Raw genomic sequence first — 23,584 nt, forward strand, 5'->3', positions numbered from 1 at the left:
AAAAGAAGAAGAAGAAGGCCGCCTTACAACTGTGTTACGTCATCACCGACCCTCACATCTTTGTCAGTGAACAAAATGGCAACTTACTGTCTCACGGTCGCTCGGCTCCAGGTAAGAGACAAATTGACTAATTTCATCGCATTTGTCCAGCCGAGGCGGATGCCACCTTCTCTATGAGATTTAATAAATCTGACTGAATGCTGTGCTGACCCAGTTCAAGCACCGAGAGAGGCTAAAGTGGAGATATAAGCTGAGACACTAGCACTGCTTAGTTGTCCAGGTCATCGTGTCCCGGCTGCTCTGAACGCATCTAGCTAGTTTGACTCAGGCTTAATAAATCACGACTACAGTGACTCCGTTTACCGGGCGTTACAGTGGCTGTTCGGAGCTGTCTAATGACCGTGGATGGCTCTGCTGTAATTGACAAGTTTTGGTTTTAACAGCAAGGTTAACCGCAAGGTTAGAGCTCCCCGCATACGCACAGAGAAGCAGCCTGCAAGACAGGGAAGTAGATATGAAATAATAGAACATATTCTAGGCCCAAAGCAAACATATTTATTCAGTTAGCTTTAAAGCCGAGTGATGTGTGTAATACATGCAGTAACCGCAGGTTTTCTTGTTGGCCTAAGAGACCAACAGGTGTCAAAACTCCCATTATATGAACCCGCATTGAACTGTCACTGACGTTTATTAGACGTCACATGCGGCTTAAACCGAGAGAGAAGCAATAATAAACACTCACTGGTGGCAGAGAGGCAGTCCGAGCCCCTCGCTGACTTTGATTTGGAGCTTTAACCTACGATTAGATGTGTAAAGTATACATTTACTGATTAATTGATAACTTTGATGGCTGCTTCTCAGCTGTAAGGCGTAACAGAAGATTACCAGCTTCTCACTTCCCTTTTATTAATATTCATCTTTCAACAATCAAGTTTGAGATTACAGCCACACAAGTGGAGAGGCTTAGTCTTCTCTGGAGTGAGTATATGGGTTTAGCGCCCTGCTCAAAGGCACTTTTAACACCGGTTCTTTGCTGCTCCTTGTAAATCAAGTCTCTCACACACATTTTATGGTTTTATTGAATTACTGTACTCACATTAAAGAGCTTCTAATGTTTTGAGGGGACTTTTGACACTCTTTCCAAAGGTTGACAAAGTATTTTTGGCAAGTCTTCTGGGGAGGGGCGGTGACTCTCACACGTGACACTTGAGAACTGGGAGCAAAATAGCATTCCTAAGTTAACTTCCCATTCTGGATGGTTTTGAGCTTAGCTGTTACTAATCCCGCTCTTCCAGCTGTGCCTCACAATGATTTTCAAAAGACGACCAAAGTGCTAAAAATATTTACACTCAAGTAAATCCAGATTTGTGTCGAGGAATGGTCATTCTCTGCTTTGTTGTTCTGCTAACACTGTGTTTGTTTTTATGACGGTACCGTCTCCAGCTGGCCCTGGGCCATGGTGCACGGCGCCTGCACATCTCCACAGCGTACAGAGCGAAGGCCAAAGTGTCCATGAGCCGCTTTGAGCCCACTTCCTTCATCAGCTACGAGAAGCTCCAGTCCAACATTGACATTGTGCGAAAAAGGTCAGCACTACCCTGATCTGCTCTATATTTGCTGTGGCACACATCAATGTTTCCTGCAACACTCGGCTTATCTGTTTGAATGCTTGGACTGTAGTGTTTGTTTTCCCTTTAACAGTTTCTCGTCATAGTTGTAGTGCCATTTGTTATCATCAACTACACAATCCTCCCTCCAGGTCCCTTTTTTTAATGTGTTATCTGTGATTTGGGAGATTGTAGTTCTGTCACGCATCTACTCATTACATTTTCCTCACTGAATCTTCTTCTGTTGGATCTGACAATCTCCCAAATATTTTTATTTATTAATTTTTTCTCCAGACTCAACCGTCCCCTCACCCTGTCAGAGAAGATTGTGTACGGTCACCTCGATGACCCCCACAACCAGGAGATCGATCGCGGCCGCACCTACCTGCGCCTCCGTCCTGACCGCGTGGCCATGCAGGATGCTACTGCCCAGATGGCGATGCTCCAGTTCATCAGCAGCGGGCTGCCAAAAGTGGCTGTGCCTTCCACCATCCACTGCGATCACTTGATTGAGGCTCAGATTGGAGGACCCGAGGATTTAGCCAGAGCAAAGGTAAGCCATTTCCATTTCCACACTGTGGCGACTTCTTCTCATTAAAATATAACCTGAAACTGAGCCGTAGACGCGACTCTCTTCATAGGACGTGAATCACGAGGTTTACAACTTCCTGTCCAGTGCTGGGGCAAAATATGGCGTTGGCTTCTGGAAACCTGGCTCTGGAATTATCCATCAGGTATTTTTTTACTAAACGTGCAAACAGAGCTTCAGTCAGACTATGACAGCTGTGATTATTGGGCTATAACAATGCTTTTTGTGTATTAACAGATCATCCTAGAGAACTATGCCTATCCAGGAGTAATGCTTATTGGCACAGATTCCCACACGCCAAACGGTGGTGGGCTTGGTAGCATCTGCATTGGAGTGGGTGGAGCTGACGCCGTAGATGTCATGGCGGGAATCCCCTGGGAGCTCAAGTGTCCCAAGGTTAGCAGATTGCAAAGTTCATCTTGCTGTCTGTCTTTTCCTCTTTTTTTGTCATTTCATTAACGTTCTGTGTCTTCCTCTAAGGTGATTGGCGTGAAGCTGACAGGCACCCTGTCCGGCTGGACGTCTCCTAAGGATGTCATCTTGAAGGTGGCCGGCATCCTGACTGTAAAGGGAGGCACTGGAGCCATCATAGAGTACCATGGACCAGGAGTTGACTCCATTTCCTGCACGGGTTAGTAATCAAAAGCTTATGAGCTTCAAAGTGATCATACAGTACAACTTCCTGTACCGAACACCAAGAAACAGCAAGAGCGGAATAACTTGCTTAACTACAGCCTGTCTGTGTGTGCAGGAATGGCCACTATTTGCAACATGGGAGCAGAAATCGGGGCAACAACCTCCGTGTTTCCTTACAATCACCGCATGAGGACCTACCTGGAGAAGACTGGACGTGCAGGTGTGTGCTGAGGTCACAGCTCATGTGTTGGCGTCCTTTTTAAATACATTCATAATCACCTAGCGAGTGATGGAGACCTGCAGAGTTGTGTCATTTTAAACTCTACTCATTGATTCCACGTGTCTGTTCTCAGAGATCGCCGCTGTGGCTGATGAATACTCGGATTTGTTGGTACCGGATCAAGGCTGCGAGTATGACCAAATCATTGAGCTCAATCTGGACGAGGTGCGTCCCGTTTTAAGTTGAGACAGAATGTATGTAAAAGATGGCTATAGCCACTGTGACTTCACCCAGTAAATTGTATGTATTTAAAGAAGTTTCACCATCGTGATGTTGGACACTAAACACACTGTTGACTCGTATTAGCTGATTTGAGGCCTAGTAGATAACTGCTGACCTAGTTGGCACCTACCCATCACTCAAAGAGGCCACAGGCTTAATAATTGACCCTCTTAGGCTTAATACAGTTTTCAGACATGTTGTTTTTTTTGTATTACTGTCAAGTTACATTATCACAGAAGGGTCTGCTTTGTTGTCATTTTTCTGCCCCAGAGGTACTATAAGACTGTAATATCCCAGAGTGCTGTCACAGCTTTTCAGTATATCTCTAAATACCTTCTGCACCAACACAACTGATCATGACTGTAATAAATCAGAAGAGTGCAAGTGAGAGATACATACACGCCCGTAATGATGAAGTTTGTGTGGTCCATTCACCATTGTGCTGTTTGTGTGTGTAGCTGAAGCCCCACATTAATGGACCATTCACTCCTGACCTGGCTCACCCAGTGTCTGAAGTCGGTGCTGCGGCTCAAAAGAACGGCTGGCCGCTTGAGGTGAAAGTTGGTACGTAACTCTCCACTGATGAATAAGCTTCAGGGCTTCGTTTGTACTTCATGTGATTATGGACTTCTAATTACAGAGCTCAGATTACAATTACAGAGCTCCTTTAGCAGTTACATAAAGCTACATTTAGGTGCCTGCTTATTTAGAAGGAGACGTGCATGTTTTGAATTGGGTTATTTTTACAGTGGATGAAGTTATAAAGTTGTTTTTTTTTTTTGTTTGTTTGTTTGTTTTTTTTAAAGGTCTGATCGGCAGCTGCACTAACTCCAGCTACGAGGACATGGGTCGCGCCGCCTCTGTGGCCAAACAGGCTTTGGACAAAGGCCTGAAGTGTAAAGCACAGTTCACAGTCACCCCCGGCTCAGAGCAGATTCGTGCCACCATTGAGAGAGATGGATATGTGAGTGTCGGCACACGGAAGCAGCGGAGAGTTGCACTTTCATTACAGTAACAACAGTCTAAAGAAGTCTAAATTTAACCCTTTTTTTTGTTTTTGTTTTCCTGCAGTCAAAGATCCTTGGAGATGTCGGAGGTGTGGTCCTTGCAAATGCATGCGGACCCTGCATTGGACAGTGGGACAGGTAGATGCTCTGTCTCAAAGTGTTTGACTGCATTATGTTAATGCCATAACCGCATTAACGCAGCAAATCTCATTTAGCGAGTTAGCGTGGATCGCCCAGTACGTGGGGCTGCACAGCGTCAACGCGTTAGCGTGGTTAGCTCGTTAATGTGTTAGTGCCGTCCAGCTCCACGCACAGGGTGATCCGCACTAACTCGCTAAATGAGATTTGCTGCGTTAATGCAGTTATGGCATTAACGTCCTTTTAACGAGATTAACGCTGACAGCACTAATCTTAACATATTAAAACACTGCTTCTTTTAGCTAGCTAAAGACATTCTGTCTTCCCGTTCGGTGGGCTTTGGTTTTAGAGTGGCTGTTGCTCTGTGGAGCCTTGACTTGGAAAAGTGCAATCTTTTCGTTTGTTTCAGGCGCGATGTGAAAAAGGGAGAGAAGAACACCATCGTCACCTCCTACAACAGAAACTTCACTGCCAGGAACGACGCTAACCCCGCAACGCACGCGTTCGTTACCTCCCCCGAGGTAAACCCACAGCAAATCAGCCCACACTACACACAAGCCTCCTTTTCACAGCTTAAACCTTCCCCTCTCCTCTCGTCCATCAGATCGTCACTGCTCTCGCCATCGCTGGCACATTAAACTTCAACCCTGAGACAGATTACCTTACAACCCCAAGCGGGGAGAAGTTCAAGCTGGAGCCCCCAAATGGAGATGAACTCCCATCCAGGGACTTTGACCCTGGCCAGGACACCTACCAGCACCCTCCTGCTGACGGCAGCAGCCTCAAGGTGGACGTCAACCCTCAGAGCAACCGCCTGCAGCTGCTGGAGCCCTTTGACAAGTGGCACAGAAACGATCTGGAGAACATGCAGGTCCTCATCAAGGTGAGGGTCCTGAAAGGGCATTGGTCTGTCAGATTTGGCCCTCAAATTCTGATCAGAGTCAAAATGTTTATACACTGGGGTCTGTCTATCTGTGCAGGTGAAGGGAAAATGCACCACAGACCACATCAGCGCCGCAGGACCTTGGCTGAAGTTCCGCGGTCACCTCGATAACATTTCCAACAACATGCTGATCGGTGCGGTCAACAGCGAGAACGATGCTGTCAACAAGATCAAGAATCACCTGACAGGAGAGTATGGAGGAGTCCCTGACGTGGCCCGTCACTACAAGGTAAAGACCAGAAGGAATCACTGAGTCTCATTTAAAACCAGAAATCTCTTCTGACATGCTTTCTGTCATGTTGCGCGAAGGCCAACGGCATTTCCTGGGTTGTGGTTGGTGACGACAACTACGGTGAGGGCTCGAGCCGAGAGCATGCTGCACTGGAGCCCAGGCATCTGGGAGGGAGAGCTATAATTGTCAAGAGCTTCGCCAGAATCCACGGTACTGCATAAACATGAGATGAGCAGAGGAATCGTAGATAGTAGCATCACTTAATTCGCACCTCAACCTGATTTTGTCATATCCTCAGAAACAAATCTCAAGAAGCAGGGCCTGCTCCCCCTGACCTTCAGCAACCCATCAGACTATGACAAGATCCGCCCCGACGACAAGATCTCCATCAGAGGACTTAAAAGCTTCGCTCCAGGAAAGGTGAGCGGGTGAAGAAATACTGAAAAAGCAGTCATAAACATGACTGATATTCTTGTTAACAATCATGTCTTCTCCTTTTTTTGTTTTTCCCATCTTTGGCAGCCTCTGACCGCAGTCTTAAAACACAGCGACGGCACTGAGGAGACCCTGCAGCTCAACCACAGTTTCAACGAGACACAGATCCAATGGTTCCAGGCGGGCTCCGCCCTCAACAGGATGAAGGAGATGCAGCATTGAGAATGAGGAAGATGATTGTCAGAGGGGGGGGGAACCCTGGTGAGGATGGTGAAGAATAAGGAGGATAAAGTATAATGATTATTTCATCGTCAGCATTATCTTACAGTTCTGGCTGATTTAATGTGTCTGTATGCCTGTAAGAGTTAAACGTAGAGCCAAGTGTGAAGCTAATGTTCACCGTGGAACAGTTTGCTCCGATGTTAAAATTTAATTCATCAGTACAGAGTTATTGTAAGCAGCCATGTTTCAGTGAATCATTGATAACCGATTAGAGATTCTGTTATAACAAAAAAACGAGGGACACACTCGCACACTTTGACACACTAATCGGTGACATAATACGCTGCAAGCTGATGCTCTGCTAGTGCGTTTGCAGTGTAGAGGGCAATCACCTTATTGCTTTAGGATTGTGTTGACCTCTGCATGGCAATGTTTGGCTTCATCCAAATTGTCCCAGTGTTATTCCAAAGTTCACCCTAAACAGCTAAAAGCTGCCGTGCATTGCATGTCTAAGCCCATTTAGTCCATTTAGTGAAGGTCAAAAATCCAAATGTTGTTAAGCCATATGCACGTATTTATTCCCCCTGAAGTTTAGCTCGTCTGCCCCCTGGTGGCCACGAGGATGTGGTTTGCTGCGTAGCAAACATCCATCTTCATATAAATGCCCACTTTAACACCAAGTTTAACATATTTTCCTTTATCTAGGAATTTGATCTAGGGCATTCTGGGAAACTCAGTCAGCTTAGCTGCAACATGTGGGACGCACTGAACATCAGATTACTGTGTATCTAACTGTGAGAGGGGGTCCTTTGTCTGGTTGTACTTCATTACAGTACATATTCATTTTAAGACCCAAAAGATGGTGTTACATTTCATGCTGTATTTAAAAAAACAAAACAAAAAACAAACAAAAACAACAAACCACATGCTTTAATGCTGCTCGTGGATACAGTGACTTGCACTCTTTTTTTTTTTCCTTGCTAATATCCCTAAACTGTTCCCAATCAGTCCTTGTGTCTTTACAAGATCAAGCACTTCAGCCGACCCACTCCCAGTTATTTATGTGTTACTTATTTATTTTTTTTCTGCAGACTTACCTGCACCTCCATAAAAGCACAGGGTTAACTTGGACCTCTTCAAACCTATATCGTCAGGTTTTTGGTTTAATTTTGTTTTGTTTTTTTTTGGAGGACTTTGGTTTGCTTCCTTTTTTTTTTTTTTTTTTTTTTTTTTTACTCCACCAATAAATACGATGGCATTGTTGGGGAAATGCTTAAAATAATTGTGACCAATCAGAGTTTTAAAAAACATGTTAATGAGGACTCTCATAAGAAACCCAGACCGGTGATCTGTGAGGGTGTCAGTTTAATTAAAGGTCCCTCTGAAACCTCCACATGACTAATGCTTTTCCAAACTTCCTGGTACCCGATGAAGCTCACATCAGGTGAAGGATTTAACCTCCTCCCGATTCTAAACCAGTGTATGTCAAATGTCCGCTTTAGTGTGCTTTCTGTGTTCTTCCTCACAAATGATCTTTTCTGTATTATAGAAATGCAGTGGGTTGTACAAACAATAAAAATTCACAGATCTCACTTATTTGCCTGTGTTCTAGTGATGTGACTTCATATGAGCTGATTTCTTCTTTTCTCCCTCTTCATAAATGTTTTAAAAAAACATCCTCGCAATATATTTCACACATTTGGAAATAAACAGTAGACTATAGAAAGCGAGGTTGGTCTTTGATTTCTGATATTCTGGATTGATTGAAGACCTTTGGATTCCTACAGTTAAAAAAATCTGTAAATAGTGGTGTAGTCAGATGGGTGTGGATCTGGTGGGAATGTGACATATTTTTACACACGACTAACACTATGGTAACCATTTTTAAAAAAAAAAAAAAAATCCTCTGGTCCTTTTCCTCTAAGCCAATCAGTTGAAAAAAATGTTTCCAGCTATTTTAAACAAAGTGTCAGTTCTGAAATGTCACAGAAACACGGGATGGCTATAAAGGCCCGGAAATGATTTTCAGGGAGGAATTTTTTTAGTTACAAGACAGTGAAGATGTGTAACTGCAAAAATACAGGCTGCAGCTGTAAAGAAATTTAAATACATATTTAATTCCTGAAATATTGTAATATAAGAAAAAGAAGTGTAGATTCAACATTGTCAATGTTTCTCTATGTAATAAAGAACAGCTGCTGTAGTAAATGATTTGGAGTGAAGGGAGCTTTAATAATGACCAAATTTCATCCATAATTTAATATTAAAGTGCAAACTTCAATGCTTTAATGAATTTGGGTTGTACAGTTAACAAAAAGAATCGTTTGCAGGTGCAGCTGCGCAATATAAGAGAGAACCCCAGCAAGCCTTTTTTTAAGCAAGTGACTGGCGACCGTGGGGAAGAAGAACCCCCTTTTCTTAAGAGGAAGAGACCTCTGGAAGGTTGAGGAGTGAGAGGGGAAAAGAAGAGCACAGGAGAGTAAACAGGACACAAATTATTGCAAAGAATGAATGAGAGGAAGGTCTAAACTCATGTCTTGTTATCAGACACAGGATAGCTTTCAGTCATCTGAGACATGCGAGCCAAGCCTCCAGTTAAACTAGCTTTTGATGGAAAGCTGTCAAAGAGGTGCCCATGACCACTAATGAAATTGTGTCTTATTATTAAACCAAAGCTGACATGACTTTTAATTTTAAAGGATACTCAAGCACAGGCCTGTGACTCATATAAAACCATCGTGTCTCACACTATTAAAGCACCCGAGACTGCTAAAACATTAAAAAACATGCTTCCCTCCGCGCAGAGAACAAAGAGTGGGGTGTAGGATAGGGAAGCCGTTGTTTTCACCACCAACCCCCCCCCCCCACCTCCTGCACCCCCGCCCCATCTCTGCTGCCTCCTTTTCATTTGCTGCTGCTTTTTTTTTTCTCTCCTCCTCCCATCCCACCCGTGTGCGCCGCGTCCATACCAAGATCCACTGACTTATCCGCCACATGCCCCCGCAGATTTAACTTCATAATTGTCGTACGCCACATTAAAGGACAGGGACGTGTTGACCTGACAGCTGATCGGCGCTTTTACAGTAAGTAATCGTCGGATCGATCTGGCTGATGGAGAGATTTACGCATCCAGCCCTCCTCTTCTCTGCGTCCGGCCGACGGCGGCGGTTTCTGGCAGTGTTGTGTTTAAATCTCTGCTTTCTAACCCAGAGCTAACATTTACTATAGTCTTCTTCTTCTTTTTTTCTTCCTCTGCGTGTTAGTGTATGTTAGGTGTGGGGTTTTTCTCGCCGTTAGTGGAGCATCCTCTCGCCTTCTTGTCTCAGGCTGCCGCTGTGTGAGAATGTTCTGGAAACAAGCCGCCTGAAGGGCGCTTATTTGCTGCTGAATTATTCAGACTCCTCAGACTCACAAATGATACCATAAAATCATTTGGGCGGTTTGTCTCTTTAAAAGGATGATGTAAAGTTTAAAGACAGGCTCTGTGTGTGTGTGTGTGTGGGGGGGGAGCTGACGTGTGTCCCATACTGATGCAGAGGACCACAGACGGCCACAGTTTCACAGGCAGGGAGGTGCTTTCTTTTTGGCCTTTTGTCTGTCTCCTCGGAGCTTTTGTAGCCCCCTTCCTTCCTCTAGATCAGCCTTCACCCCTCCTGGTTAAAATATTTGCTCTGACAGTGCAGACTCATTAGACAAATCCATTTTAGTGGCCTACTCTCAGCCTAATATATGGGCTAATGACAGAGGAAGCTGTGCCTGTCAAGTTTCTGAATTATTCAGGCTACATTTTTATGCTTTGTCATCCATCAGTCATGCCATCAGTTCTGTCCTCTGTGCCGCCGTGATGACAGACGCGTGTGTTCGTCACCATCACCGCATCAGCTCTGTCTATCCAACAGGATCCCCAGCAGAGCCCTCGCTCAGCAGCCATTTGCAGTGTTTTTCTTTAGAAAGTCAGAGATCAGAAGCACTACTGTGAGGATGCTGTGGACTTGAAATCCTTTAATATTCACAGAAACCAGCACGAACCTTTAGAGCTACTCTTAGGCACAATTTAGCTTTTTCAAATCATCTTTAAAGCTCGTTTGGTGATTAAATTTCTAATATAACCATTTCATATTTCACTACATATATTGTCTATTTCACAATTACTTGGTCAGGGCTTACCAACCAGTGACACGGTGTCATATCATCAGCATCAAAGAGGATGGAAGCCTTGCTGAGGTTTCAGCGAACCATATCATAAACAGAGGTAATTAGTTGCCTCAGGTGTGGGAGTACTGTCACTCTTCTTTTGTCCTCCACTTGTTCAATTTTCTCTCTTTTTACATAGATGTTGATATATGCCAAGACTTTCACCCCAGTACTGCAAAAGTACTATTTTATGCTTGTGAGCAATAGTTCTCGAGGATTTCTGAAGCTCTTTCAAAAAAAACTTTGAACCAGTGTCGTATCTACATATAACAGGCAACTTAGGAAATACCATTTTAAATGAAATAAGAGCTTTGACTGTCTTTCAGGAAACCTGGAGAACTATTCCTGAAGCTGCCTAGGAGAGTTCAGAGTGTGAAGAATAAAGATGGTCTCAAAAATCCCAGCAACATAAGCTCCTCCTGTAGCTTCTATTGATATTTCTGAATCTTGTATTTATTGTAATACAGCAGCCCAGTTGTTAACCTCTGCCTCAGGATCCTGTGGTCAAGTTCAAAGATGGCGTCAATCCCACTACACATGACTATATTTAGACTGAGAGTAAGAAACAGAAAGGGTGATATTGGATGGAGCCTGTGGTATTCAGTCTGGCACACATGCGTCTCATCAGTCTTTGTCAAACATTCAGCCTGCAAGCCTCAGTGATTCACTGGGAGGTGCTTGCTGATGGTCCCAGTAACACACCCGCCCGCATCTGCGTTTGTTTGATAAACCAGGTTTTAGCGTTAGGTGTTTAACCTCTGTTGAGCGATGCCCCAAAGCCGTTTGTTTCATGAGCTTTCTAATATGGCATTCATCATCTAGTGGCTCTGAAACGAAGCAGCTCGTCGTTTGAATGCAGACCAATCCTGTAATGGATGTCAGTCCGGTAGAGTGCGGCACTTTAATCTAATAATATGTGATGAGGTGGCCTTCCAGGAGAGCTTTGATATTTACATCATAATGGGACCTTTAGGCTTTATTGGTTTAAGAGGTGATGTTTGTTTTCCATAGCCTGAAGGAATACTAAGCCTTTTCAGTTTATCAAACAATTTTAGAGTCACTGAGTTTGGAGATGCTATACAACAATGAATGTATGCTAATGTTTATGCATTTTCTAAATTCTTATTGGGGTCATGATGTTTATAGTGCAACAATGTGAGTAAAGGAAAGCTTTAAAGAACACATTGCAGTTTCATTAAATTTAAGAAAAACAGACTCCAGGCACATAATGACACTATATAAATTAAACTGAGCTGTATTTGTAGCAACACTAGCCAAAACAACTGAAAAGGTGTCCATTTATCAGTATTTTCTACAACATTTTTATTACAAAGAAAGCATTGTGCGTATTTGGACATACTGGGTTTCTCTGTTGGTTGTGACTTTTATTCCTCACCTTTGTGCCGATGACAAAGCCGTATTCTCTTTCTGGCATTAACCCTTTGTCTTGTTCCTTCACTTTAGGGTTTGCTCCACTCCTTCACCTGTAAGAGCTCTCCTCTGAAAAGCCTCCTCTCCCTCACCAACGCTTGTGCCATGCAGGAGGTGTGAACCCTCCTCCTTCTCTTTCTTTGCAAACTGCTGGAGGAAACCCAAAAAGAGAGCAAAAGAAAACCCAGACTCTAACAAGTCACGATGTCAGACCCTGACCCCTCTTTGCCGACAGTCCCCCCACTGCCCCTCACTTCTCCGCGCACTCCCTTGCAGCTCTCCTTTCCCTTCCTGAGGGAGGGCAGCCGGGTTTGGGAGAAGGAGAGGAAACCACCACAGCCCGGAGAGCTGCCTAGCCCACTGCCTACTAAACGCACTCGCACATACTCAGCGTGAGTACAAATAGCGCTATTGGTGCTCTCTCTCTGTTTTTTTCTTTTTTAGCTAATGCTTTTGTAAAATAATTATGCTGTTTATTTAAAATGCACTGTCTCTTTTTCCTCTTTGCTTCTATCTCTCTTCCTCTACAGGACGGTGCGAGCTAAATCAGGTCCTGTATTTAAAGGGGTGTGTAAAAACTTCTCCAGGTCTCAGGGTCATGGATTCATACGGCCTTCACACGGAGGAGAGGACATCTTTGTCCACATCTCTGAGTGAGTGGCCGCACTGAAATGTCCTGGTATCAAAGTTTTCTTTGGACTCACAGTGCAGTCTATTTAACATGCACAGATCAGCAGCAAGTAAATGTGGGTTACACAGAAACTACTAAAACTTTACAGTATTTATTTTTTGACTGTGTAATTTCTCTCTTTTTTTTATTTATGTATTTTTTTAATGATTGGAGTCAGCTGTGAAGTAGATGGCAATTGTACACTGTATATAAAAGATGGACATAGCCTCTGGGATTGGAAATGGTTTAAGCCTGCATTCTTTCTAATGGCCAGCAGAGGGAGACTTCTCCGGCTGTAAAAACACATCTGACTGTAAATAAGATGTTAACCTAACTCATTTAATTTATGACCTAATAAACACTTTTCTGATAAGTTTATATTCATAATCGCCACCTTCAGGACTTATTTGGTAAAGCCATTACGTTCCTTTTTTTAATAAATTATGTTCCCCATTAGCGTAAACAAGATAATAAAGTTGACGTAGCTATGTGCACCAGAAGTAGAGCCCCAGAAATGTACGATTTTTAAGACAGACATTTGGTGAATTAAAAAATCTGATATTCCGATATTGTTTTTTTTTTTCGTTCAGACTCACAAAACAGAAACAGAATTCTCTAACATTTGTTATATGTAGTTATTTACTCATTTACACTCTGCCCATCTCTACTCAGATCAGGAAATTGTAGAGTGGCCTCTAGTGGACAAACTATACAACATCACATCAGCACTCACTTAAGGGTTTATCTTTTGTCTCTTTTTCACTTTTTATTCTTCATAACAAAAGGTGTAATAAATTATTTTTCTTCATAATAAATTAATTTTTCTTTGTAAACACTGATACAAATAGATCAAGATCAACTTATAATATCTAACTGCCATTAAATCAATCAGGCTCTAACCTTAAATACTTGGTTCAAAGTCAATAATGACAAGTAAGTTAGTCTGAATTTGAACATTTAACATCTCAAATTCACGTTTATATTAACAGCAGTTGGAATCCCATTTGTGTATTCGAGGCTTCAAAACTGTTTTTCAAATCAAAGGATGGTGTCATGGTTGCTGTGATCATCTTTTATATACAGTCTATATAGCACAGGTAGAATCCTCCAGCTTTGGTGGAGATCAGTGGTGGAGAAATTTGAATGAAATCTGATCATTGTTTGTTAATCTACCAGAAGTATTTCTCAAACTCAATTCTCATTGGCTGTTGTGCATGAATGCAGCAGCTTGGTCGGCGTGAAAACAAGTCCACAGACCTTGATTTTAGTTGCTTGATTTCAAGAAAGCACTCTGCAAAAATGTGAAAAAATGCTTTGTTTTTACTTTTTCTTTTATATTGTCTCTGTTTCCTGAACAGCATTGAAGGAGAGTACGTGCCTATGGAAGGAGACGAGGTTACGTACAAAGTGTGCCCCATCCCTCCCAAGAACCAGAAGATTCAGGCTGTCGACGTGGTGATCACCCACCTGAATCCAGGCACAAAGCATGAGACCTGGTCAGGTCAGATCATCAGCTCCTAGACCAGGGATTTATGTCTCAGATCTGCAAAGGCGAAGAGGGGTTTAGACTTAATTTCAGATTTTATGTTTTGGTAAGGGAAACGGTAGGATCAGGTCTGGGGGAGAGGGATCCGAGCTCGGTGTGCGGTGGGCAAGCGCTGGCCTGAGGTGATAGTGATACAGAAAGTGAACTTCTAGATATAAAAGTTAGGGTTGGGAGTTAAGCTTTGAATGTATGTGTTTGAATGTTTTTATTTGGAGGCCATGATTTGATCATTTGTGTTTGAATATTTCTGTTGGGGGGGGGGGTCAAAGGGGTTCAGGGTTTGGTGCTAGCAATTTTACTTTGGGGTAGGGAACATATTTTAGTTGGGAAATAAGTGGTTGTAAAGGAAGTGTCTTTAATGAGTTGGATAAAGATGTACTAGGGGCCGAAATGCATTTTGAGCTAATGAAACAGTTCAACCATACAAACTCGCACTCTGAGTTTTTGGGAGCAGCTCAGAGGACGTATGCGTGTACTTCCAATTTTACATATTCACACTGTGTGCCACCACTGCCAAGGTTCATTAAAAAAGTCAGACTGAAACATTCATTTTAGCCATAATGTCTATGTTTACAACCGCAGAGGAGGAAGAAGAAGAAAGATTCAAAGGAAAAAACACTTAAAAAATGCCAAGATTTTCCAGGTTGTTTACTTTTCCCAAATGGGAGCTATGAGTATACTTTCACTAGTAACTTTTCCATATTTGCAATTCACTCTTAATGCATTTTGGCCTCAAGTGCTGTGAGAAGTTTCACGTGTTAGGAAGATGTTTCCTTCTAAATATTGTAGCGCTACAGTATTTTTTCTATTTGCTAGTGTAGAAATCCAGTATTATTGTAGCCAGCTCCTATGACGGTCTAAAGTTTTTGTGGTAGACAGTGGGCATGTGTGCCTGCTGCTGAAAAAACAGGCCAGAGGGTTTGGGGTTGGTGGAGGAAATGGTCAGAGGGTGAAGGAACGGGCAGAGGATGGAGTGATCATCTGTAGTTGTGCTCGAGCACAGATGCAGCTAGCTTCGATGTGGGTGTTATAAAGCACGTGTAAGGAGGATGATTGAGATTAATGTCAGCAGTTCTCACTTTGTGGGTCATCAGGTGACGTCAATGATCTTAAAGAAATAGTTTAACACTTTGGGAAACGGTTATTTGCCTTACAGATTATAGGACTGATTTCTCCTTCATGTCAGGGTTTCCTACTCTCACGTTTCTGGCGTGTGACAAATGCTTTAACCTTCAGTCTCATGCTGCTGGAATGAATCTTATTTGAAATATAGAAAACACAAAAAAGCAAGCTTCTGAGTTTCTCTTTTATAGAAAAAAAAGTTTAAACTAAGCTTTCCGCACACAATACAAACTCTAAACATCAGGCTTTTTCCACTGTTTAGCGCCAACACTGATCCAGAAACAGTGGAGAGTGCAAAAGATTGTTAATGTGCTTATGTTTACAAAGGCTTGCCAGCAAATGTAGCCTAATCTGTGCACAGGAATCTTTTTAGGACTCTTTGTCGAACTATATCAAATACTTGCATCCTTATCGGGCACAGGATCACCTGCAGCTGTGTTCCACAAAGTGAGAGAGTGGTTTCAGCTTCATTACAGCTAATAATAGCTTCAGACACTGCGGTACTGAAAATGGACCATTAGAGCCTAACAGTGAATCACCAGTTAAACCATTTGTTACATAGCTATTCTCAGACTGAGTCCTATGCTTCATTAAAAGTCTGGATTTCTGCTCAAATTCAGTGACCATTGTTAGCAGTAATAAGTGAAGTGATGTTTACTTTACCATGACCTCTAATCATTAAACTAAAAGAACGTGATAACAGTTAGCCTAACAGCAATGAAAATATATTTTCCACATTATATTTTCTACTTTAGCTGATAATTTATGTGTGATAAATATGAAAATATAGCAAGCAGCCAAGCATAGCCTAGCATAGCATTAAGACCAGAAAAAGGGACAAGAGGTAGCCTGGCATTTATTTCAATTATCCTAAAACTTTAGGCTAAGCTAACCAGCTGCTACCTGATTATATAAACTTAGCACAAAAAATAAAATCATTTCTGTTTGATTATTGTTTCTTTATTGTAACAATGCTTCTTGACAATAAATCTCATACCAGCGGAAAGTCTGCTTATTTCCCCTTATATGGTACCACATTTATAAGGACAATGCTTTTGTGGGTTGAGCAGCAGAGTGAGTATGTGGCTTGCGCCCATGTAACATTTGCCAAATCTTCTCTGCCAATACCAAACAGTTTATTCTGCTATTGACTTTTGCTTGGTGTTGTATGTTGGATTGGATGATTGAAGTCTGAAGAAAAAAGACATTAACAATTTAGTAGCATGTGGATAAACCGAACACAGGAAACTCAACTCTGCTGCTCAACCCATAAATGTACAAATGTAGTGTCATTAATAGGGAAATAAACAGGATTTCTAAGTGTTTAAGATTTTTTTTTTGCATTGTTACAACAAAGAAATAATCAACCAAACACAAATTTCCTTACATTTTGTGCCGAGTTTATGTATATGTATGTATATACGGAGCACAGCTATGAGAGCCGTGCTGATCTTTTTATGGAGCTCTCAGCATGTGAGTAGAAAAGCAAATTTCAGTAAATGTTGAACTATTTCTTGAAATCATTCTCTCAAGGCCTCCTGGAGGGTCAAGCTGAGGAGAATGTGTTGATTTTTTTTTAAATTTAGATGGCAGGTTGAGCATTTGAGAATTTACTGTAGAAAATCTCATATGTCACGGCAAATGACTGTAGAAAAAAACAAAACAAAAAAAAGAGCAGCAAATTTATTTATTGACCTATTTATTTTCATTTGTAACTAGGAGAACATCAGGCGTTTGGTAATTAAAAGCTGCATTTTCAAGTACTTGTGCAAAACTAAGCTTGTTTGAAAAACACTGCACACCTCACTCTTATGATACTACCCTGTCAAGATCCCTTTGCTACGGTCTATGTCGTTAACGAGAGGGAAAAAAACCCTTTTCTTAACACAAGTTTCTAATTTCTATGTAATCTTTGTCTAATTTTTAATATAACTGTGTGGCGTTCGAAATGACAAGCAAGTTTTGTTTGTTTTGGAAGTCAGCATGTTCTCTACGGTTTGTCGTAATCTTAATGTAGAATGTGTTAATTCATCATGCAGTAACACAGTCGGAGCCTTCACAGAGGTATCGTCAGATATCCTATGCATCTTTGATTCTTCTTCGTTTAATTATTATTTATTTATTGGGGGTTTTTTTTGGGCCGCAAGTGTGACTTAACATCATTGTAGCACACTATATCTGTGTAGTTTCTTTACTGTGGGAGAAAAGAGTTTGTGTTGGCGAGCACTTTTATTTTTGTCAAATCACTGTGACACCTGTCTTTTGTTGTTAAGAAAAAATTTCAATAAAACTTACAATGGTATTCACAAAAGGTTGTTGTTGTTGTAAGTTTCTCCATCCCTTACTGGTGCTGCTTCATAGAGAAGTAAGTAGGTAGGTATTCTGAGAGCCCTCTTACTTTTGACAGGGTTTTTGTTTTTTTCTTTTGCTGTGAATCTTGGGAAATATTTTGATGCATTTGTGTTGTGCTTGTTTTATGTCCATATCCTGCCCATTAGAAGGCGTCCCAGCAGAAATAATCTCCTGGTTCATTACATAGCTGTGTGTGGTAGATGTAAGTAAGTAAGTATAATTTATTTATACATCACATTTCACAGATAAAAATCACAAAGTGCTTGGGATGAAGCATGAGGTTTCAACAGGTCAGAGATATACTGGGGAGCTTCACCGTGCAGAGCTCTAAAAGTTACAACTAAAATTTTAAAATGAACCCTAAAATTTACTGGCAACCAATGAAGAGAAGCCAAAACTCTTGTTTGTTCCAGTTATAAGTCTTGCCGCGGCATTGTGTACAGTCTGAAGGCGATTCAGAGCTGATTTGTTGAGACAAGTAAAAAGACCATTACAATAATCCAAACGAGAAGAGATAAAAGCATGAATAATCATCTCAAGTTCTGCCTTTGACGCCAGTAGTCTGAGTTTAGAAATGTTTCTTAGATGATAAAAACAGTTCCGGAAAAGTTGTTTAGAGTGTTTCTCAAGAGACATTGAACTGTCAAATATAACACCTAAGTTTCTGAGACTCGACTGAAATGAAGGGTCTAAAAGACTGATATGCTGCTTAATTTCTGAGAGCATGTGATCAGGAGCTATAATCAAAGTTTCTGTTTTTATCTGCATTTAACTGGAGAAAATTATCATTTAGATCATGGGGGCGATCGTGGCTTACGAGTTGGCAGTTCGTCTTGTAATCGGAAGGTTGCCGGTTCGAGCCCCAGCTCGGTCATTGTGTCCTTGGGCAAGACACTTCACCTACCGCCTACTGGTGATGGCCAAAGGGGCCGATGGCGCGATATGGCAGCCTCGCTCCTGTCAGTCTGCCCCAGGGCAGCTGTGGCTACAACTGTAGCTTACCTCCACCAGTGTGTGAATGAATAGTGGAATTTTAAAGCGCTTTGAGGTTCTCGAAAAGCACTATATAAATGCAATCCAAAATGGTTTGATTTCTGACAGACAATTATTTAAACACGACAATTTATAAAACTGAGATGTTTTGAAAGAACAGTATAACTGAATGTCATCAGCATAGAGATGATAAGAAATATTATTGTAACGTCTGATAATTTGGCCTAGAGGGAGTATATGCAGCAAAAAGAGAATCAGACCTAAAACAGATCCTTGAGGTACCCCAGAAGGCAGAACTGATGTTTCAGACAACACATGATTCATACAGACAGTAAAAGATCTCTCAGATAGATACGACATAAACCATTTTAAAACGACACCAGTAATCCTGAACAAGTCCTTCAGCCTATTTATCATGATGCTGTGATCAACAGTATCAAAAGCAGAGGTGAGATCCAAAATAACCAGAACGGTGTACTCTCCAGAGTCTGCTGCCATCAGAATGTCACTAGACACTTTAAGTAAAGCAGTTTCAGTGGAGTGCAATTTGCGGAAACCAGACTGGAAAATGTCCAGAAAGTGAAAGTCACGGAGCAAAAAACAAAGTAAGTGGGTTGAAACGTCACACAAACCCACAAAAATGGGAAAAACAGGAGATATTGGATCTCAAACAGACAGCAGACTTCTATTTACCACGATCGATCACTTTCAACTGCTCGTTACTGCAAATATGTAATTGGGCAATCACGTGGGAGCAGTGATTAGTGCCTTTGAGCATGTAGATATGGTCAATATAAGCTGCTGACCCAGCAGAATGAGGAAGAAGGTGATTTCAGTGACTCTGAATGTGGCTTGTTCTTTGTCCCAGACGTGCTGGACAGACGACCAGCATTTGCAGCATTTATAGAGTAGAGTCTGAAAAAGAGAAAACATGAGCAGCAGTTCTCTGGCTGAAAATACCTTGTTGATGTGGCTAGAGGAGAATAGCCAGAGTGCTACAGATGGGCTACAGCTGCTGAAGAACGCTCCTGTCACCTAAGAATAGGAAACTGAGTCTACAATTTCACTGACACTGGACAACAGAAGAGAGACAAAATCTTCTCTGGACATTTTCAAAATTTAGTATAAACAACATGACAACATAGATCCACCCTGTCTTGTATCAGTGGTTCATGCTGGTGGTATTTTCTTGGCAAAGCTTGGGGCCCTTAGTACCAGCTGAGCATCATTTTACTGTTATAACATTGCATTAAAAGCTAATCTGAAGTTTTCATAGTTCCACATTACTGAGGTGGCTGTTATTTAATTAGTGGGTTTCATCAGTATCCTGATCACAAATGCTTCCATAAAATATAATAAAATCATAAAATAGAAATGCGCAAGGACAAGAACACAACACAAGTGCAATACTTGACTACATGCACCAAGTCAGAGTTGATCACTGATCAAGCAACACCACAGAGATAACCTGTAATTAGTTATCGATGCTTTTGGGCTTCCATCTTAATCAACAATGACAAGAAAGTTCATCTGTTAGACAACAACAGGGAGGGAGAAACGATGAGAAACAAAGTTGTGAGACATCTAAAACACATACTACACTTAGTAAGTTAGCAGCTCTTTCATATTCAGCATTAGCGCAGTGTAGAACATGTGAAAACCATCTGTGAATACGCCCAGTAAATATACAGTAGTACTTTGGGATGAAGCTGAAAGTGAGTGAAGCAGAAGATGCTCCAGTTATGAAGAAAAATCAGTAAAATTGATTTTTAAAACATGTAGGCAGGAAATGAGCAGCAGAAAGAAGAGGACTTTGGTCAGATTCATGAGTACTATGTTTGTTTAGTTCAAATGTGATGTTTACACTGAACTGTCTTTAAATCCTGAACACTGCAGCCACATGTCATCCAGCAGAGAGCGGTTTTATGGGAATTCAGCAGCGCCACATCTGATTACTGTGATTAGGGCCAAACAGCAGATCAGAACATGAATCATGAGCTGTGAAATCAACAACCAAACAAAATCAGTGAAGATGCCTGCATATAAAACAGGAACTGTTTCAATTAAATTAAAAATAAAATTAACTTTGTCAATGATCCCAGAATTTTCCTCTGCTGCTTACAGCTTGTAGTTGTGGAGAAAACCTAAATGTAAAAGAATAACATAGTTATTGCATTGTTAATAATTAGTTTATTAGTATATTATTACCATTATCAAACGTTACTGCCAAGGTCAGGTTGGCACTAATCTTTGTGTTTATGTTGAAAGGAAGTAAAAAGGTGGGGTTTTTTGTTCACATGCTGATCGTTTTGACTGTGCGTGTTACTGTGGAGCTGCTCAGACCATTAAACGTGAGAGTTAACTGACTGTGTGTGCATTCATGTTAATTAAGGTGAAGAGGTAGTGCTAACTGAGAGAGGGGACTCTCAGTTTATAGTTGTCACCGGTGAACTGAATCATCAGCGTATGTGTGGTTTCACAGCCAAGCCATCTTATCTGGTATTGGTTTTATGGCCTGAACAACCTTTGATCTTCTCTTTTTTTCCCTTTCTTTGCCGTCCTTTCCAGACAGGAGTGAATCAGACGTTTATAAGTTGTGCGTTTGGCTCTGTCTGTGGCACGTAGACACCAATGCCTGTTGTTGTGTAAGAACTACATGAGGTTTTTTTCTCAGCTGTGACTTTGATTTTTTCATCATTATATCCTCTTTTCATTCTTAATGGCATTTTCGGCAATTTTTCTTTATTTGTCTATCTCCATGCTGGTGGTTTCTCTTAATTTAAATGATGAATTTTGCCAGTCAAGATATGAGTTTTCATGTACAGGTAAACCCAAATCTGCATCATGATATTCCAGAGAACAGGATTTGCTTTCTGCCACTTTATTTTACCCAAAAGGAGGATTTTAAATAGTCAAGCTGTGAGTGAAATACAGACCTCCAGCTGTAATTCAAGGGGTTATAAAAAATTAAAAATTTGACATTAACTGAAGGGATATAGATTGTCCTAAATTTTCAGAGGCTAAAAATTAATTGGACAATTCATTGACCTGGAGTTACAAAGCCAGGCGAGGTCGGTTCTCTTATTATTTCATGACAAGTTAATAAGATAAAAGGGGCATCATTATTCTGGAAAACCTCAACAAACCTGTCAGCGAAATAACAAAAACTGTAGTAGAGGACAAATCAACACAAAAGAAGGAATACTGCTAAAGTGGATGATTACAGAAATATTACCTCGATTAAGAAAAAACCCTTCAAAAAAAGTCTGTCAAATATAAAGCCAAGGGCAGAACTGGGCTGGCAAAGACTCCAATCTGGCTCAACTGGAGAGCTTTAGAAGATGAAGGAAGAATAAATATTGGACTACATTTTTATAAGTTTTATAGCTTTAACTTTACTGATAAAAGTGTCCCATGTGGCCATTGACGCCTTATCCTTTGCTTAAATTAAGATATCTCAAGGTTTAATCTTTTTTTTTTTCTGGGCCGTTTTCCTTTTTGCCAATTGAACTGTATTTCTGCACAAAACAATTTCATGGTACGATTCTCCATTAAATTAAATTTGTGAGTGTAAGACTATCAACAAACTTACAACCAAGCCATGCTCTGCGTGTTTGCTTTAAGTTTTAATTTATGCAGGCCATGACACAGCGCTGACAAGGTTATATGGCCTGTGTCTGTGTCTTTAGAGGTTGTATATTAACATGGTGACATAGAAAGAACAGGTGAGTAGCGCTTAGAGGAAAGCTGAAAGAGGAGAAGACTTTCGCACAGGATTTATTTTTTCTTCAAAGCAAACCTTTCAGCAAAGCCTCGGTGGATCAGGCAAAGCTTTAATCAAGGCGATCATAAGTTAAGAGTTTTCCGAGTGTTTTGGTGACTTTACTGAACTTGATTCAGGATCGGTGGATACCATGGACTCTCTTTAACGGCTAAAAAACAGAAGCACTCACCTCGGAGCTGAGAATGGGCTCGGGAAGCTGGTTACTGTGTTTGTTCATCTTTGGAATTCTTGTGGCATCGTGTCCTGGTGTTGGACAATGTGGGAGTGGGATTACAATCAACGTTATACTGTTGGATGATGAGGACTCTCCCTGGAGCCTCCAGTATGTGGAAGGAGAAATACTGAAGGCCATAGAGAAAGATTCAGCCATTAATGCTGCCCAGGGTAATGAAATTAAAAACTAAAACAAAAAACAAACAAACAAACCACATGACAAATCTGCACAAAATCAGACATTTTGATCTCTAGTGCAACAGCACTCTCTATATACAGTATGTATATTGGTATACTCATGTTTATAGATATTGATAATTTAACACATATGTCACTGACTATTATTGGTAATTTATATTTACTGCTTTGCATACTGTTGCCAACCTTTAATGCCAGTCCTATTTTCAGATTTTCATGTTGCTTTTCCCAAAAGTAACAATTTTAAAGCTGTTTTAGGAATTATTCAGGGATTTCACTATTAAAGACTAAAAAAGTATACAAGAAAAGTAAAGCTGCTACTGTTAACAGATATTCTTTAGTTAGTTTCATAAACTAGCAGATTAAAGATCGTTATCCTATTAATTACAAAGAAGCTACCTGCAATGCTTATTAGCTTACTAGCATAAAACGGTTGTTCTACTAAGCTAGGATACCGATCTTATACCAGTTTAGCCTGACTTTTGGTCAACATGACAACAGTACAGTTTGGTGTTAGTTTTGACTCACCCACAGTCTGCAATGATGCCATTATGCAAAAAGTATCGACACCTATTATTTAAGATAATTAAACATAAAAGGTTTTTTTTGGCTAGCAGGAATTTTTTATCTAGCCAAGTTTTTATTAAGTGGCTGTTAGGAAAGCCCTGTACGGGTTTATTTCTAAACATTATCAGTAAAACTTAAACAGAATGTCCCAGTTTATGACACAGGTAATCAAAAGTAGTTGTCTTGTTTGCCAGCTGAAATTT

At 41.1% G+C, this 23,584-nt stretch overlaps 3 protein-coding genes across 4 annotated transcripts in view; all 3 read left to right on the forward strand.

Annotated features, from left to right (window-relative positions):
* Positions 1-7,907, forward strand: aco2 (aconitase 2, mitochondrial). Its single transcript, XM_084938239.1, has 17 exons — positions 1-111; positions 1,444-1,586; positions 1,902-2,160; positions 2,249-2,341; positions 2,434-2,592; positions 2,677-2,827; positions 2,948-3,052; positions 3,186-3,277; positions 3,793-3,898; positions 4,141-4,298; positions 4,406-4,479; positions 4,889-5,000; positions 5,084-5,362; positions 5,460-5,651; positions 5,732-5,864; positions 5,953-6,074; positions 6,177-7,907. The coding sequence occupies exons 1-17, from the start codon at positions 76-78 to the stop codon at positions 6,309-6,311; spliced, it is 2,349 nt and encodes a 782-aa protein (XP_084794365.1). The 5' UTR covers positions 1-75; the 3' UTR covers positions 6,312-7,907.
* A 1,308-nt stretch (positions 7,908-9,215) lies between these two features.
* Positions 9,216-17,585, forward strand: csdc2a (cold shock domain containing C2, RNA binding a). The gene is made up of 4 exons (XM_084938240.1): positions 9,216-9,394; positions 11,970-12,328; positions 12,467-12,589; positions 13,965-17,585. Exons 2-4 carry the CDS (start codon positions 12,141-12,143, stop codon positions 14,125-14,127), a joined length of 474 nt encoding a protein of 157 aa, XP_084794366.1. The 5' UTR covers positions 9,216-9,394; positions 11,970-12,140; the 3' UTR covers positions 14,128-17,585.
* Positions 17,586-17,697: 112 nt separating this feature from the next.
* The window catches only part of gucy2cb (guanylate cyclase 2Cb), a 39,363-nt gene continuing 33,476 nt past the window's right edge, over positions 17,698-23,584 (forward strand). For both annotated transcript variants that reach the window (XM_084938242.1, XM_084938241.1), the window contains exon 1: positions 17,698-22,787. In XM_084938242.1, coding sequence (XP_084794368.1) covers positions 22,586-22,787 — 202 coding nt within the window. In that variant the 5' untranslated portion in view covers positions 17,698-22,585. The remainder of the gene's footprint in view (positions 22,788-23,584) is intronic.

Source organism: Perissodus microlepis, chromosome 8 (genome assembly GCF_051167445.1).
Source record: "Perissodus microlepis isolate ML-2025 ecotype Zambia chromosome 8, ASM5116744v1, whole genome shotgun sequence".
In the NCBI taxonomy this organism is placed as follows: Eukaryota; Metazoa; Chordata; class Actinopteri; order Cichliformes; family Cichlidae; genus Perissodus; species Perissodus microlepis.